Below are 13226 nucleotides of genomic sequence, written 5' to 3' on the forward strand. Positions count from 1 at the left end.
GAAAAACACAGAATACAAAACACCACAAGACTGAAAAAAATTCTATAGTCCAAGTCCACATCAAAAATGCAGAAAACCTGGGCAGGCACTCAGCAATTTTTCAGGTTGGTCTCTTACATTTATTTCACAGAATTTTATCAAACACGTTTGCAAAATGTGAGACTCCAGCTGCTGATTCTTACTCAATCCACACTCAGCCCTGGTTAAAAAATGACAAAGAGAAGTTTAACAATTCACCTTTGGCATGTGGGAATATCAGCCTCAAAAAGTTTGTCAACTCTTAACGTTTAATGTTGGCACACAGGCTCATTGCATGGAGCAAATTTCATCCTCAGATGCTGCCTGACCTGGTAAGTTCCTCCAACAGATTGTTTGTGACCAAGACGTAGAAGGGTAATGAGGGCCAGATGTGCAGGTGGGCAAGAAAGGTCGATGTGGACAGGATGGGCAAAGGGCCTGGTGCTAGGGATAACTCTATGATTGTGGTGTTTTTGAAGAGGTGTACTCCAATCTCAACCACCATACTGTCCTTCCATCCCTGCAGGAACTGACGCTGCTCAAACTAAAGCTGAGAATGCAAAACCTCGCCATGGGATTCCTCTCCAGAAAACAAAGGCTACCATAACACCCAAGGCCCCCAGAACCAGGAGGGAAGAGGATTGCCAGCCAAGCTTCTATGTTTCTGGAACAAATGGGACTGACTTGTGGGTATTGAGGTAGTTTCATTACAGGTTATGCATAATTGCTGTCTTTCTCACAGATGGCTCAGTTATTTAGAAAGGGATTTTATTGTGGCAAATTGGAGAGGCCGGCTGAAATATGTTATAAGCACTCTGGAACAATATCACATGTACAATATGCACAGAGTACAATATTACAGGGAGTGACTGTGTCCACAATGTCAGAGACAGGGGCCGTGTACACAATGTCAGAGACAGGGGCCGTGTATACAATGTCAGGGACAGGGTCTGTGCATGCAATGTCAGAGACAGGGGCCGTGTATACAATGTCAGGGACAGGGTCTGTGCACGCAATGTCAGAGACAGGGGCCGTGTATACAATGTCAGGGACAGGGTCTGTGTACACTACATCAGAGACAGGGGCCGTGTACACTACATCAGAGACAGGGTCCATGTAAACAATGTCAGAGACAGGGTCCATGTACACTATGTCGGAGACAGGGTCCGTGTACACTATGTCAGAGACAGGGGCCGTGTACACAATGTCAGAGACAGGGTCCATGTACACTATGTCGGAGACAAGGTCTGTGCACACTATGTCAGAGACAGGGTCTGTGCACACAATGTCAGAGACAGGGTCCGTGTACACAATGTCAGAGACAGGGGCCGCGTACACAATGTCAGGAACAGGGTCCCTGTACACTACATCAGGGACAGGGTCCGTGTACACAATGTCAGAGACAGGGTCCATGTACACAATGTCAGAGACAGGGTCCGTGTACACTACATCAGAGACAGGGTCCATGTAAACAATGTCAGAGACAGGGTCCCTGTACACTATGTCAGAGACAGGGTCTGTGCACACAATGTCAGAGACAGGGTCCGTGTACACTATGTCAGAGACAGGGGCCGTGTACACAATGTCAGAGACAGGGGCCGCGTACACAATGTCAGAGACAGGGTCCGTGTACACTATGTCAGAGACAGGGGCCGTGTACACAATGTCAGAGACAGGGTCCGTGTACACTATGTCAGATACAGGGTCCGTGTACACAATGTCAGAGACAGGGTCCATGTACACAATGTCAGAGACAGGGTCCGTGTACACTATGTCAGAGACAGGGGCCGTGTACACTATGTCAGAGACAGGGGCCGCGTACACAATGTCAGTGACAGGGTCCGTGTACACTATGTCAGATACAGGGTCCGTGTACACAATGTCAGAGACAGGGGCCGTGTACACAATGTCAGAGACAGGGTCCATGTAAACAATGTCAGAGACAGGGGCCATGTACACAATGTTGGAGACAGGGTCCGCATTCACAATGTCTGGGACAGGGGCCGCGTACATAATGTCAGAGACAGGGGCCGTGTACACTATGTCAGAGACAGGGGCCGTGTATACAATGTCAGGGACAGGGGCCGCGTACATAATGTCAGAGACAGGGGCCGTGTACACTATGTCAGGGACAGGGGCCGCGTACACTATGTCAGAGAAAGGATCCATGTAAACAATGTCAGGGACAGGGGCCGCGTACACTATGTCAGAGAAAGGATCCATGTACCCAATGTTACGGGGAGGGTCCATGGAGACACGCTCTTCTGCCCAACCAATCTATGCCAAGCACAGTGCCCACCCAGCCATTTCCCAATATCCTGCCCAATCTTTCCTCATAAGATAATCTGCATATTAAATAATTAGATCAATAAGGTAAATCTAATGAGCCTTCTCTGAACTGATTTAATAGAGTAACACACTTCCTGACCAGTATTATAGGAGTGTTCCCTCTCTAGTCTCATCAGTGACTTCCCCAGCCGTACACAACGACAGTCGGTTATTTTTCCTGTTTCCTTATGTATTGTGGCGTGTTGATTTTTTCCAACCATCTTACACAGCTACACTGTGTCTTTCTGTAACCTCCTCAATTCTCCTTTACAATGGTCCAGGTAGGCCCATTATCTTTACCTGCTCCTGCCCCACCGAACTCATGGCTGCATACCTCAACTCCATTCTATCCCCAATGGTTCAGTCCCATCCCACCAATACGTCACATGCTCTCAATCTCCTCAACAACTTTCAAATCCCTAAACATAGCCTCTTCATTTTAACCATGGCTGTTCAGTCCCTATGCACCTCTATCCCCCATCAAGAAGGCCTTAAAACTTTCCGCTTCTTTCTCAACAAAAGACCCTATCAGCTCACCTCCACCACCACCCTCCTCCATCCACAGAACTGGTTCTCACCCTCAACAAATTTCTCCTTCAGCTCTTCCCACTTTCTCCAAACACAAGTGGTAGCCATGGGCACTCGTAAGAGCCCCAGCTATGCCTGCCTTTTCGCTGGCTGCATAGACCAGGCCAAGTTCCAAGCCTTCCCTGGCAATGCTCCCCAACTCTTCCTACACTACATCAAAGACTGCAGTGTGATGATCCATGCACCCATGCTGAGCTCATCAATTTCATCAACTTTGCCTCTAACTTCCACCCTGCCCTTAAATTCAATTGATCCATTTATGACACCTCACTCCCCTTTCTTGATCTCTAGAGACAAACTGTCAGCCAACATCTTGTATAAACCTGCCGATTCCCATGGTTAGCTTGACAATACCTCTTCCCACCCTGTCTCCGGTAAAAATGCTATTCCTTTTTCTCAGTTGCATCCCTACTGCATCTTTTCCCAAAATGATGCTTTCCATTCCAGGACATCTGGAGATGTCCTCCCTCTTCAAAGAAGGGGGATTTCTTCCTTCACCATTGTTGCTGCCCTCACTCAAAAGATTCCTTTTCCTCCAGCCCTTTACCATTCCCACTCACCTGGCTTCACCTATCACTTTGAAGCTAGTCCTCCATCCCCACCCCCCACCTTTTTATTCTGTCGTCCTCCCCTTCTTTTCCTGTCCTGATGAAGGGTCTCGGCCTAAAACCCCGACAGTTTATTTCTTTTCATAGATGCTGCGCTCCTCCAGAATTTTTCATACAATTTACCATTTACCTTCTTCCCTGTTTTAGTGTCATCAACAAATTTAGCATCCACATCTTCAGTGCCTTCAGCAGAGAACCAGGCATTTCAGCCCACTCTATCCGTTCCAGCCGTTCTACTTATCAACACTTGACCTACCCATCTGCAGGTGGGCAACTGTCTTCCAGTTCTTGGTGAACCAAATCCTTCTCTAAATGGTTCATATATGTCATGAAAACCCCTGCCTCCTCTACCACCTCAGGTAGCACCCTCCAGATTCCAGTCACTCCTTGTGTGAAATTCAACCTCAGGTCACCTCTAAACCTCTTTCCTTCCGGCTTATCAGCACTGCCTCTTGTTTCAAGGTCCAACAGCATGGGGAAATGCCTCTAACTATCTTCCCTTTGTCCTTTTGTGGCCTCTCAGGTTACACCTCATCCCCCTCTGGTCCAGAAGAAACAAATCCATTTTATCCAGTCTCTCTTTATAAGTATCGGATGCCAGTGCCACTTGGCAAATGTTTCCCAGGTTCTCGACAACCGGGGCCATTGACTGGAGGAAGGACCCTGCGTCCGCACTGTGTATATCAGCTGTATCGAGCAGCTGGGGAACATTTTTCAGGAAGGCATTAATCCCTGGGCTTCAGGAATCAGAATCAGGTTTAACATCACTGGCAGATGTCATGAAATTTGTTGTCTTTGCATCAGCAGTACAACACAATATATAATAATAGAGAGAAAAACATGAATTACAGTAACTATATACATATTAAATAGACAAAATAAGTAAGCAGTGCAAATATTTTTTAAAAATTAAAGTAGTGAGGTCATGTTCATGGGTTCAATATCCATTCAGAAATCAGTTGGCTGAGGGGATGAAGCTGGTCCTGAATCATCAAGTGTGTGTCTTCAGGCTCCTGCATCTCCTTCCTGATGCTAGCAATGTGAAGAGGGCATGTCCTGGGTGGTGGGGGTCCTTAGTGACGGATGCTGCCTTTTTGAGGCATCACTCCTTGAAGATGTTCTGGAGACTACAGAGGCTCGTGCTCATGATGGAGCTGACTGAGTTTACAACTCTCTGAAGCTTACTTTGATACTATGCAGTATCTACCCCCACCACCCCCCATACCAGACAGTGATACAACCAGTTAGTATGCTCTCCATGGTAATCTGTGGAAATTTGAGAATGTCCTTAGTGACATGCCAGTCACGCATGGTCAGGAAACACAAGGAAAATGGACTCACTGGGTTGGTTCAGCATTCACTCTTGTACATTAAGATGTAAAACTATTTCTTTTTAACACAGAATTGTCAGCTTTTGTGAGAGCAGGGGTTGGAAGAGAATAAACGACAATAACAGATGTGACTACATGTTAAAGTGGTGTGAAGTGAATGTATCATCCAACTTCCAATACTTCCAAGAAGGTAAAGGGCCTTTCCAAGTAAGCTACTACAGGCCGGAAGGCGATCTCAGATCTCGATTGGATTGTTTTGTTTCACTCCTGAGGGGAGAGCACACTGCTCTCTAACTCCAGTAATATCTAAGAATGAAGATTTGTTCATCTTTCATTGTCTCCCTCCCCTTCATCTGGTGATAAGATGCACCTTGCACATTCTCGTTACAAACCGTGATTCCCATCTCACTGCCTTGTCCAGTTGTACAGCTTTCTTGTGTGCCTCAGTGCAGTTTCCATACCAGGCAGCGATGGAGCATCCTAACAAGCTGCATTATGGAAACGGTGCTGCAGTGGACAGGAAGGCCCAAAAATGGACAGTCAGAACTGCCCAGTACATGACAGGCACCAGCCTACCCGTCATCAAGAGCATATACGCAGAAAGGAGCCAGAACAGGGCCAGTAACATCATGAAGGATTCCACCCACTCTGCTCATGGGCTGTTTGTCCCACTCCCATCAGGGAGGAGGCTACATAGCATCCACACCAGGATCACCAAACTCAAAAACAGTCACATTCCCCAAGCAGTAAGTCTGATCAACACCTCCACCCACTAACTTGACCACTAATTTATTACATCCTGTCAGTCACCTTATGTACAGCCTAGCATCAGCTTATGGACATAATATCAATCTACGTAGATATGCTATCTTATGTATTTATGTTTATCATGATTTTTATTTTTGTGTGCTTTATCTTAGTTTTTTTGTGTTGCATTGGATCTGGAGTAACAATTATCTTGATTTCCTTACACTTGTGTGTTGGAAATGACATTAAACAATCTTGAATCTTGTCTGAATCCAGTGGACGCAGGGCTCCAGCACTCTATGTCCTTGTTCCATCCTCTGGATGTGGGTTTAATGTTACTACAGTTATCGGTGCCTTTGTGTATATTGATCATCTAGCCATGTGGTCCCCAGTAATTGGAGGTGAATCAGTACAGCTGGTTCTCCACTCTTCACGTGCAGACGCTCAGGCTCATTGTGATACGTCCACACCACCGTGGACCATCACCTCCAAAGTAAGCACGAGTACGGGACCTTCTGTTTGTGTCTCTGTCCATCAGCCTGTTGTGTTTAATATGCCTTCAGCAGATGTTTAATCACTTTATGGACATACAATCAATGTATGTATACACGCTATCTTATGTATTCATATTTATTGTGGGTTTCTTTGTGCTGCATCGGATCCAGAGTAACAATTATTTAGTTCTCCTTTACACTTGTGTACTGGAAATGACATTAAGCAATCTTGAATCTTAAAGAAATTAAAAAGTCACTTATATAGGGTTAGGGTTTGGGTGGTATAGTTGACTGGTGGTGAGAGGCAGTGTTAAGTTTAAGGTTGGGGTTTGGGTGGTATAGTTGACTCGTGGGGAGAGGCAGTGTTAGGTTTAAGGTTGGGGTTTGGGTGGTATAGTTGACTGGTGGGGAGAGGCAGTGTTAGGTTTAAGGTTGGGGTTTGGGTGGTATAGTTGACTGGTGGGGAGAGGCAGTGTTAGGTTTAAGATTAGGTTTAAGGTTGGTGTTTGGGTGGTATAGTTGACTGGTGGTGAGAGGCAGTGTTAAGTTTAAGGTTGGGGTTTGGGTGGTATAGTTGACTGGTGGTGAGAGGCAGTGTTAGGTTTAAGGTTGGGGTTTGGGTGGTATAGTTGACTGGTGGTGAGAGGCAGTGTTAGGTTTAAGATTAGGTTTAAGGTTGGTGTTTGGGTGGTATAGTTGACTGGTGGTGAGAGGCAGTGTTAGGTTTAAGATTAGGTTTAAGGTTGGTGTTTGGGTGGTATAGTTGACTGGTGGTGAGAGGCAGTGTTAAGTTTAAGGTTGGGGTTTGGGTGGTATAGTTGACTGGTGGTGAGAGGCAGTGTTAGGTTTAAGATTAGGTTTAAGGTTGGGGTTTGGGTGGTATAGTTGACTGGTGGTGAGAGGCAGTGTTAGGTTTAAGATTAGGTTTAAGGTTGGTGTTTGGGTGGTATAGTTGACTGGTGGGGAGAGGCAGTGTTAGGTTTAAGGTTGGGGTTTGGGTGGTATAGTTGACTGGTGGTGAGAGGTAGTGTTAGGTTTAAGGTTGGGGTTTGGGTGGTATAGTTGACTGGTGGTGAGAGGCAGTGTTAAGTTTAAGGTTGGGGTTTGGGTGGTATAGTTGACTGGTGGTGAGAGGCAGTGTTAAGTTTAAGGTTGGGGTTTGGGTGGTATAGTTGACTGGTGGTGAGAGGCAGTGTTAGGTTTAAGGTTGGGGTTTGGGTGGTATAGTTGACTGGTGGTGAGAGGCAGTGTTAGGTTTAAGATTAGGTTTAAGGTTGGTGTTTGGGTGGTATAGTTGACTGGTGGTGAGAGGCAGTGTTAAGTTTAAGGTTGGGGTTTGGGTGGTATAGTTGACTGGTGGTGAGAGGCAGTGTTAGGTTTAAGGTTGGGGTTTGGGTGGTATAGTTGACTGGTGGTGAGAGGCAGTGTTAAGTTTAAGATTAGGTTTAAGGTTGGTGTTTGGGTGGTATAGTTGACTGGTGGTGAGAGGCAGTGTTAAGTTTAAGGTTGGGGTTTGGGTGGTATAGTTGACTGGTGGTGAGAGGCAGTGTTAAGTTTAAGGTTGGGGTTTGGGTGGTATAGTTGACTGGTGGTGAGAGGCAGTGTTAAGTTTAAGGTTGGGGTTTGGGTGGTATAGTTGACTGGTGGTGAGAGGCAGTGTTAAGTTTAAGGTTGGGGTTTGGGTGGTATAGTTGACTGGTGGTGAGAGGCAGTGTTAGGTTTAAGATTAGGTTTAAGGTTGGGGTTTGGGTGGTATAGTTGACTGGTGGTGAGAGGCAGTGTTAGGTTTAAGATTAGGTTTAAGGTTGGTGTTTGGGTGGTATAGTTGACTGGTGGTGAGAGGCAGTGTTAAGTTTAAGGTTGGGGTTTGGGTGGTATAGTTGACTGGTGGTGAGAGGCAGTGTTAGGTTTAAGGTTGGGGTTTGGGTGGTATAGTTGACTGGTGGTGAGAGGCAGTGTTAGGTTTAAGGTTGGGGTTTGGGTGGTATAGTTGACTGGTGGGGAGAGGCAGTGTTAGGTTTAAGGTTGGGGTTTGGGTGGTATAGTTGACTGGTGGTGAGAGGTAGTGTTAGGTTTAAGGTTGGGGTTTGGGTGGTATAGTTGACTGGTGGTGAGAGGCAGTGTTAGGTTTAAGATTAGGTTTAAGGTTGGGGTTTGGGTGGTATAGTTGACTGGTGGTGAGAGGCAGTGTTAAGTTTAAGGTTGGGGTTTGGGTGGTATAGTTGACTGGTGGTGAGAGGCAGTGTTAGGTTTAAGGTTGGGGTTTGGGTGGTATAGTTGACTGCTGGTGAGAGGCAGTGTTAGGTTTAAGATTAGGTTTAAGGTTGGTGTTTGGGTGGTATAGTTGACTGGTGGTGAGAGGCAGTGTTAGGTTTAAGGTTGGGGTTTGGGTGGTATAGTTGACTGGTGGTGAGAGGCAGTGTTAAGTTTAAGGTTGGGGTTTGGGTGGTATAGTTGACTGGTGGTGAGAGGCAGTGTTAGGTTTAAGGTTGGGGTTTGGGTGGTATAGTTGACTGCTGGTGAGAGGCAGTGTTAGGTTTAAGATTAGGTTTAAGGTTGGTGTTTGGGTGGTATAGTTGACTGGTGGTGAGAGGCAGTGTTAGGTTTAAGGTTGGGGTTTGGGTGGTATAGTTGACTGGTGGTGAGAGGCAGTTGTTAGGTCTTTCAATACAATTGATCCAGCCTCATGAATTCAAAGCTCACTATAGCAGCTCAGGAATTTAAATTCATATAAAAAGCATCATTAGTGACTGGGAAAGGACCAGCATGTCATCAGAAATCATCTTCAGAGGAGTAAATCTGCTGTCCCTCACCAGCTTAGCCTATGTGTCTCCAGCCACACCTAACCACTGCATCACACCAGCATCCCCTAGACCACCCAAACCCTGAGGGGATGTGAGGGAATAATAATTGTCTACTCAATGGAGGGAAACAAGGGAGGGTTAATAAATGCTGGCACAGCCTCTGACATCCATCAGGATATGACGGATGTTGTGTTATCAGAGCATTGGTGCTGTCTGACCTGCGTTTGTACACGAAACATGCGAGAATGGACAGAAACCACTAATGTTGATGGTTTGAGGCAGGTCAACATTGGCTGTTTCCAAAAACTACATTTGACATTGTTGTGATGTTTCTCTGATGATTATAATATTCTGCATCTATTAATCTGATAGGTAAGCAGCTTTTAAACCAGATCCCAAACAACAAGCTACTCACCACCAAAGTTGGCCTCTCCTCTGTCCTAAAGAACTACCAACAGGCACTATCCAAATATGGAACAATTATGAATCCAAGGTAAATCATCTCCTCCTTCCAAATTTCGGCATGGTGTTCACATGGCCAGAGGGAAACATTTCACAGCCCAGAGTAAAGATGTGCTGAACTTTAATCCTTGCACAAATAGTTTAGAGACTAGGATACTGCTCCTGCTGAAACCCTAAAGTGAAGTATTGGGAGCAGTTTTGGGCCCCTTATCTGAGAAGAGACATGCTGGTATTGGAGAGGGTTCAGAGGAGGTTCTTATGAATGATCCCGGGAATGAAAGAGTTGATGTATGAGGAGAGTTTGGTGGCTCTGGACCTATACTCTCTGTAGTTTACAAGAATGAGGAAGGGATCTCATTGAAGCCTACTGAATATTGAAAGGCTTAGGTGAAGTGGATGTGGAGAGGATGTTTCCTATAGTGGGGGAGTCTAGGACCAGTGGGCACAGTTAGAGTGGATGTGGAGAGGATGTTTCCTATAGTGGGGGAGTCTAGGACCAGAGGACACAGATAGAGTGGATGTGGAGAGGATGTTTCCTATAGTGGGGGAGTCTAGGACCAGTGGGCATAGATAGAGTGGATGTGGAGAGGATGTTTCCTATAGTGGAGAAGCCTAGGACTAGTGGGCACAGATAGAGTGGATGTGGAGAGGATATTTCCTATAGTGGAGAAGTCTAGGACCAGTGGGCACAGCCTCAGATTAGAGGGACATCCATTTAGAACAGAGGTGAGGAGGAATTTCTTTAGCCAGAGGGTGGGAATTGGGGATCTGTAGAATTCATTGCCACAGACAGCTATGGAGTAGGTTCATAGCTGTTGAGTATATTTAAGGCAGAAGTTGATAGGTTCTTGATTAGTCAGGGCATCATGGGTTATGGGGAAAAGACAGGAGAATGGGGTTTAAAGGGATAATAAATTAGCCATGATGGAATGGCAGAGCAGACTCTATGGGCTGAATGGTCTAATTCTGCTCCTATATCTTATGGTCTTATGCTCTTATTGTCTTGACAATGAACTATCTGACTGGACAGTTGAGCAAACACTGTTGACCACTGCCTGAGACAAACTTCCACCACATTCATTCACATTACTCAGTCTTCATCACCTGAACCAGCACTTTGGCCTCATGGCTCAGAAAGTTCTTTGCATTTCAGTGTTTGTAGAGTCCGATGAGCTGGTTTCCTCTGCTCCTTCACGTGATGCACTGCAAACCACAATACATCCCTGGGTGAGAACAGCACTCCTCTAATTGTCATCTTTGTTTCTGTCATGGCATGCACTGGCAACAGCCAAACCCAGGTGCAGAGTAATGGCAGACTCCCCTGTAGAAATGGAAACAAGGGATTATGCATAGGAATTCCAACAGAATATCGGTGGATCGACTGCGCTACCCCACAAGACAAAACATTCTCAGAACAAGGACCCCGCGATAAGCACTAATCAGGAGTCCACTTTAAATAATCACAGTACATGGAAAACCCATGGCAGTCAAAAGAAACTTGAGAAGATTACCCAGAAAGCAGCAGGGGTTCCCTGAGGCCCCTGTCGGTCAGAGTTGACCATGGATATTGCACCCTGGCTGTTTAGATATGTAAGCCTGGGCAGTAGAATATGGAGAGCAGGCTGTTGCCCGTCTAGCAAGCTCCCCCTCTCCACGCATCTGATGAGCCCAAAGGAGCGGCAGAGACCGATACAGTCTGGCACCAGCAGCATCGCAGGAGTTGCCAGTCAGCGTTGAACTCAATGTTGCTTTAGGAACTCCAGCTCTGGATTTTTCCCTGGAGTTTACTCCTGAAGCCTTCCCTATGAGTGGGTATAGCCGCAAGGCAGTGGAGGTTTAGATTAGAGTTTTCCTTCTCCTAGTGTCATGGTCCGGTCCATGTTCCTTATTCCAGGTTTTCTGGGTTTCCCCAGTTTCTGTTGAGGTAGCTGATTCTGGTTTGGGCTGGCCTCATAAATAGCTTCAGGATTCAGCCTCTGGCTGCTGGATTGTTCCTGTCTGTATATCTTCACCTTCACCTTCCTCCTGGAGCCTCGCCCTGTTTGGAGCTGTCTGTCTGTGTCCACACCTTTGCTAGGTAGGTCCGGCCGTTTTGCCACTACCTAGCGTTGGAAACTGTCTCGTCACGTTCAGCGTTCTCTGTGATGAGTCCCAGCCCTACGTCCTGTACCCAAGGAGGGGTCCTGGCTCTGTGTTCTGTGTTCCTGTCATCCCTCGACCCAGGCTCAGTGTTCTTCGTTCCTGTTCTTCCTCAATCAGGGATCTTCGTTCCTGTCTCTCCCTCAACCAAGGCTTTGTATTCCTGTCTCTTCCTCGACCAAGTCAAGGCTTCGGGGTCTCGTCCAGTCCTAGTCACGTCCAAGGTCCTTGTCCTGTCCAAGCCATGGCTTTGTGTTCTCGTCTTGTCGTGTTCCTTGTCCAGCCCGGTGCTGGGGTTCCCTTGTTCTGTCCTGGAGTCTCACGTCTAGCCCTGTTGCCTCTCCTTGTCCTGTAGCCACGTCTTGCCCAGCCCGGTGTGGGGTTCCCTTGTTCTGTCCTGGAGTCTCACGTCTAGCCCTGTTGCCTCTCCTTGTCCTGTAGCCACGTCTTGCCCAGCCCGGTGTGGGGTTCCCTTGTTCTGTCCTGGAGTCTCACGTCTAGCCCTGTTGCCTCTCCTTGTCCTGTAGCCACGTCTTGCCCAGCCCGGTGTGGGGTTCCCTTGTCCTGTCCGGGTGTCTCACGTCTAGCCCTGTTGCCTCTCCTTGTCCTGTAGCCACGTCTTGCCCAGCCCGGTGCTGGGGTTCCCCTGTCCTGTCCTGGAGTCTCACGTCCAGTCCTGTGTCATGTCCAGTGTCCTTTCTTCCTCACTTCCCTTGCTTCCTTCTCACGCCTAGTCCTGTTCCTGGCAGTTCAGTGTGTGTCTTGCATTTGGGTCCGTTCCCAATGCCCCCATTATGACACCTAGATGAGCTGCCAACCACAGACGATGAGCCCAAAGTGACTGGTTTTAAGGCACCAGTAACCCTCCTTTGTCCCTTCTCCTGTCAGTAGAAACAGTTCCGCCAGGCTTAGTGGTTAAGCCACATATGAAGGCCAGGAGCTGGACTTGGTTGCCAGAGGCTAGTTGCGGTACATGCCACTGGGAGCATTTAATAGGCAGTGGGAGCTTGTCCTGTTATAACAACCTTAAGGGACCGCAAGGGGTTAACAGCTGAAAATAAGATAATTAACAAATACAACTGTTCTAGAAACCTTGGAGCTCACCACACGGGTCAGCAGGGCTCATGACTAGTTCTTATTATCTGTGTCCTTTGGTTACCAACCCTCCCAGCACCAAATTAACTTTTACCTTCTTTTAAAATCTTCAGAATTTTGAATACCTCCATGAATCTTCTGGTTAATAAACTGGCAAGTAGATAAACTGGTTCTTTTGTTAAATGTGGAGTGGTGGGGTAAAGATATGTCTCTTCCAAAGGAGGTGTAAGGTGCTCCTTCCCTCCGCTAGCCAGCAGGTCACCCTCAGGCAAGGTGTAGCATCTGGCCAATCAGGGTCATGTGAAGACATGGGAGCAGGTGGTGGATGGTTGTATGAGCAGCTGGTGCAAATCACAATTCCTGGTTATGCGACCACTGACACCAGACAGACATTCTCTGCAGGGCATTGATAATGGCTGGGGTCACCTGTCTTGTAAGGACACTGCCCAGAAGAAGGCAATGACAAACCAGTTCTGCAGAAAAATTTGCCAAGAGCAATGATGGTCAAAGACACGGCACAGAATGATAATGATGATGATTGTCAAATGTACTGAAGTCTGGTGAAAAAACTTGTCTTGCATACCATCCATACAGATCAGATTGTCACACAGT

At 46.9% G+C, this 13226-nt stretch overlaps 1 protein-coding gene across 1 annotated transcript in view; it reads left to right on the forward strand.

Moving 5' to 3' along the window:
• The window catches only part of LOC140718540 (protein polyglycylase TTLL10-like), a 43411-nt gene that overhangs the window by 4596 nt on the left and 25589 nt on the right, over positions 1-13226 (forward strand). Inside the window, exons 2-4 of the mRNA XM_073032502.1 lie at positions 545-704; positions 4945-5063; positions 9291-9411. Coding sequence (XP_072888603.1) covers positions 545-704; positions 4945-5063; positions 9291-9411 — 400 coding nt within the window. The remainder of the gene's footprint in view (positions 1-544; positions 705-4944; positions 5064-9290; positions 9412-13226) is intronic.

Source organism: Hemitrygon akajei, chromosome 29 (assembly GCF_048418815.1).
Source record: "Hemitrygon akajei chromosome 29, sHemAka1.3, whole genome shotgun sequence".
Taxonomy (NCBI): domain Eukaryota; kingdom Metazoa; phylum Chordata; class Chondrichthyes; order Myliobatiformes; family Dasyatidae; genus Hemitrygon; species Hemitrygon akajei.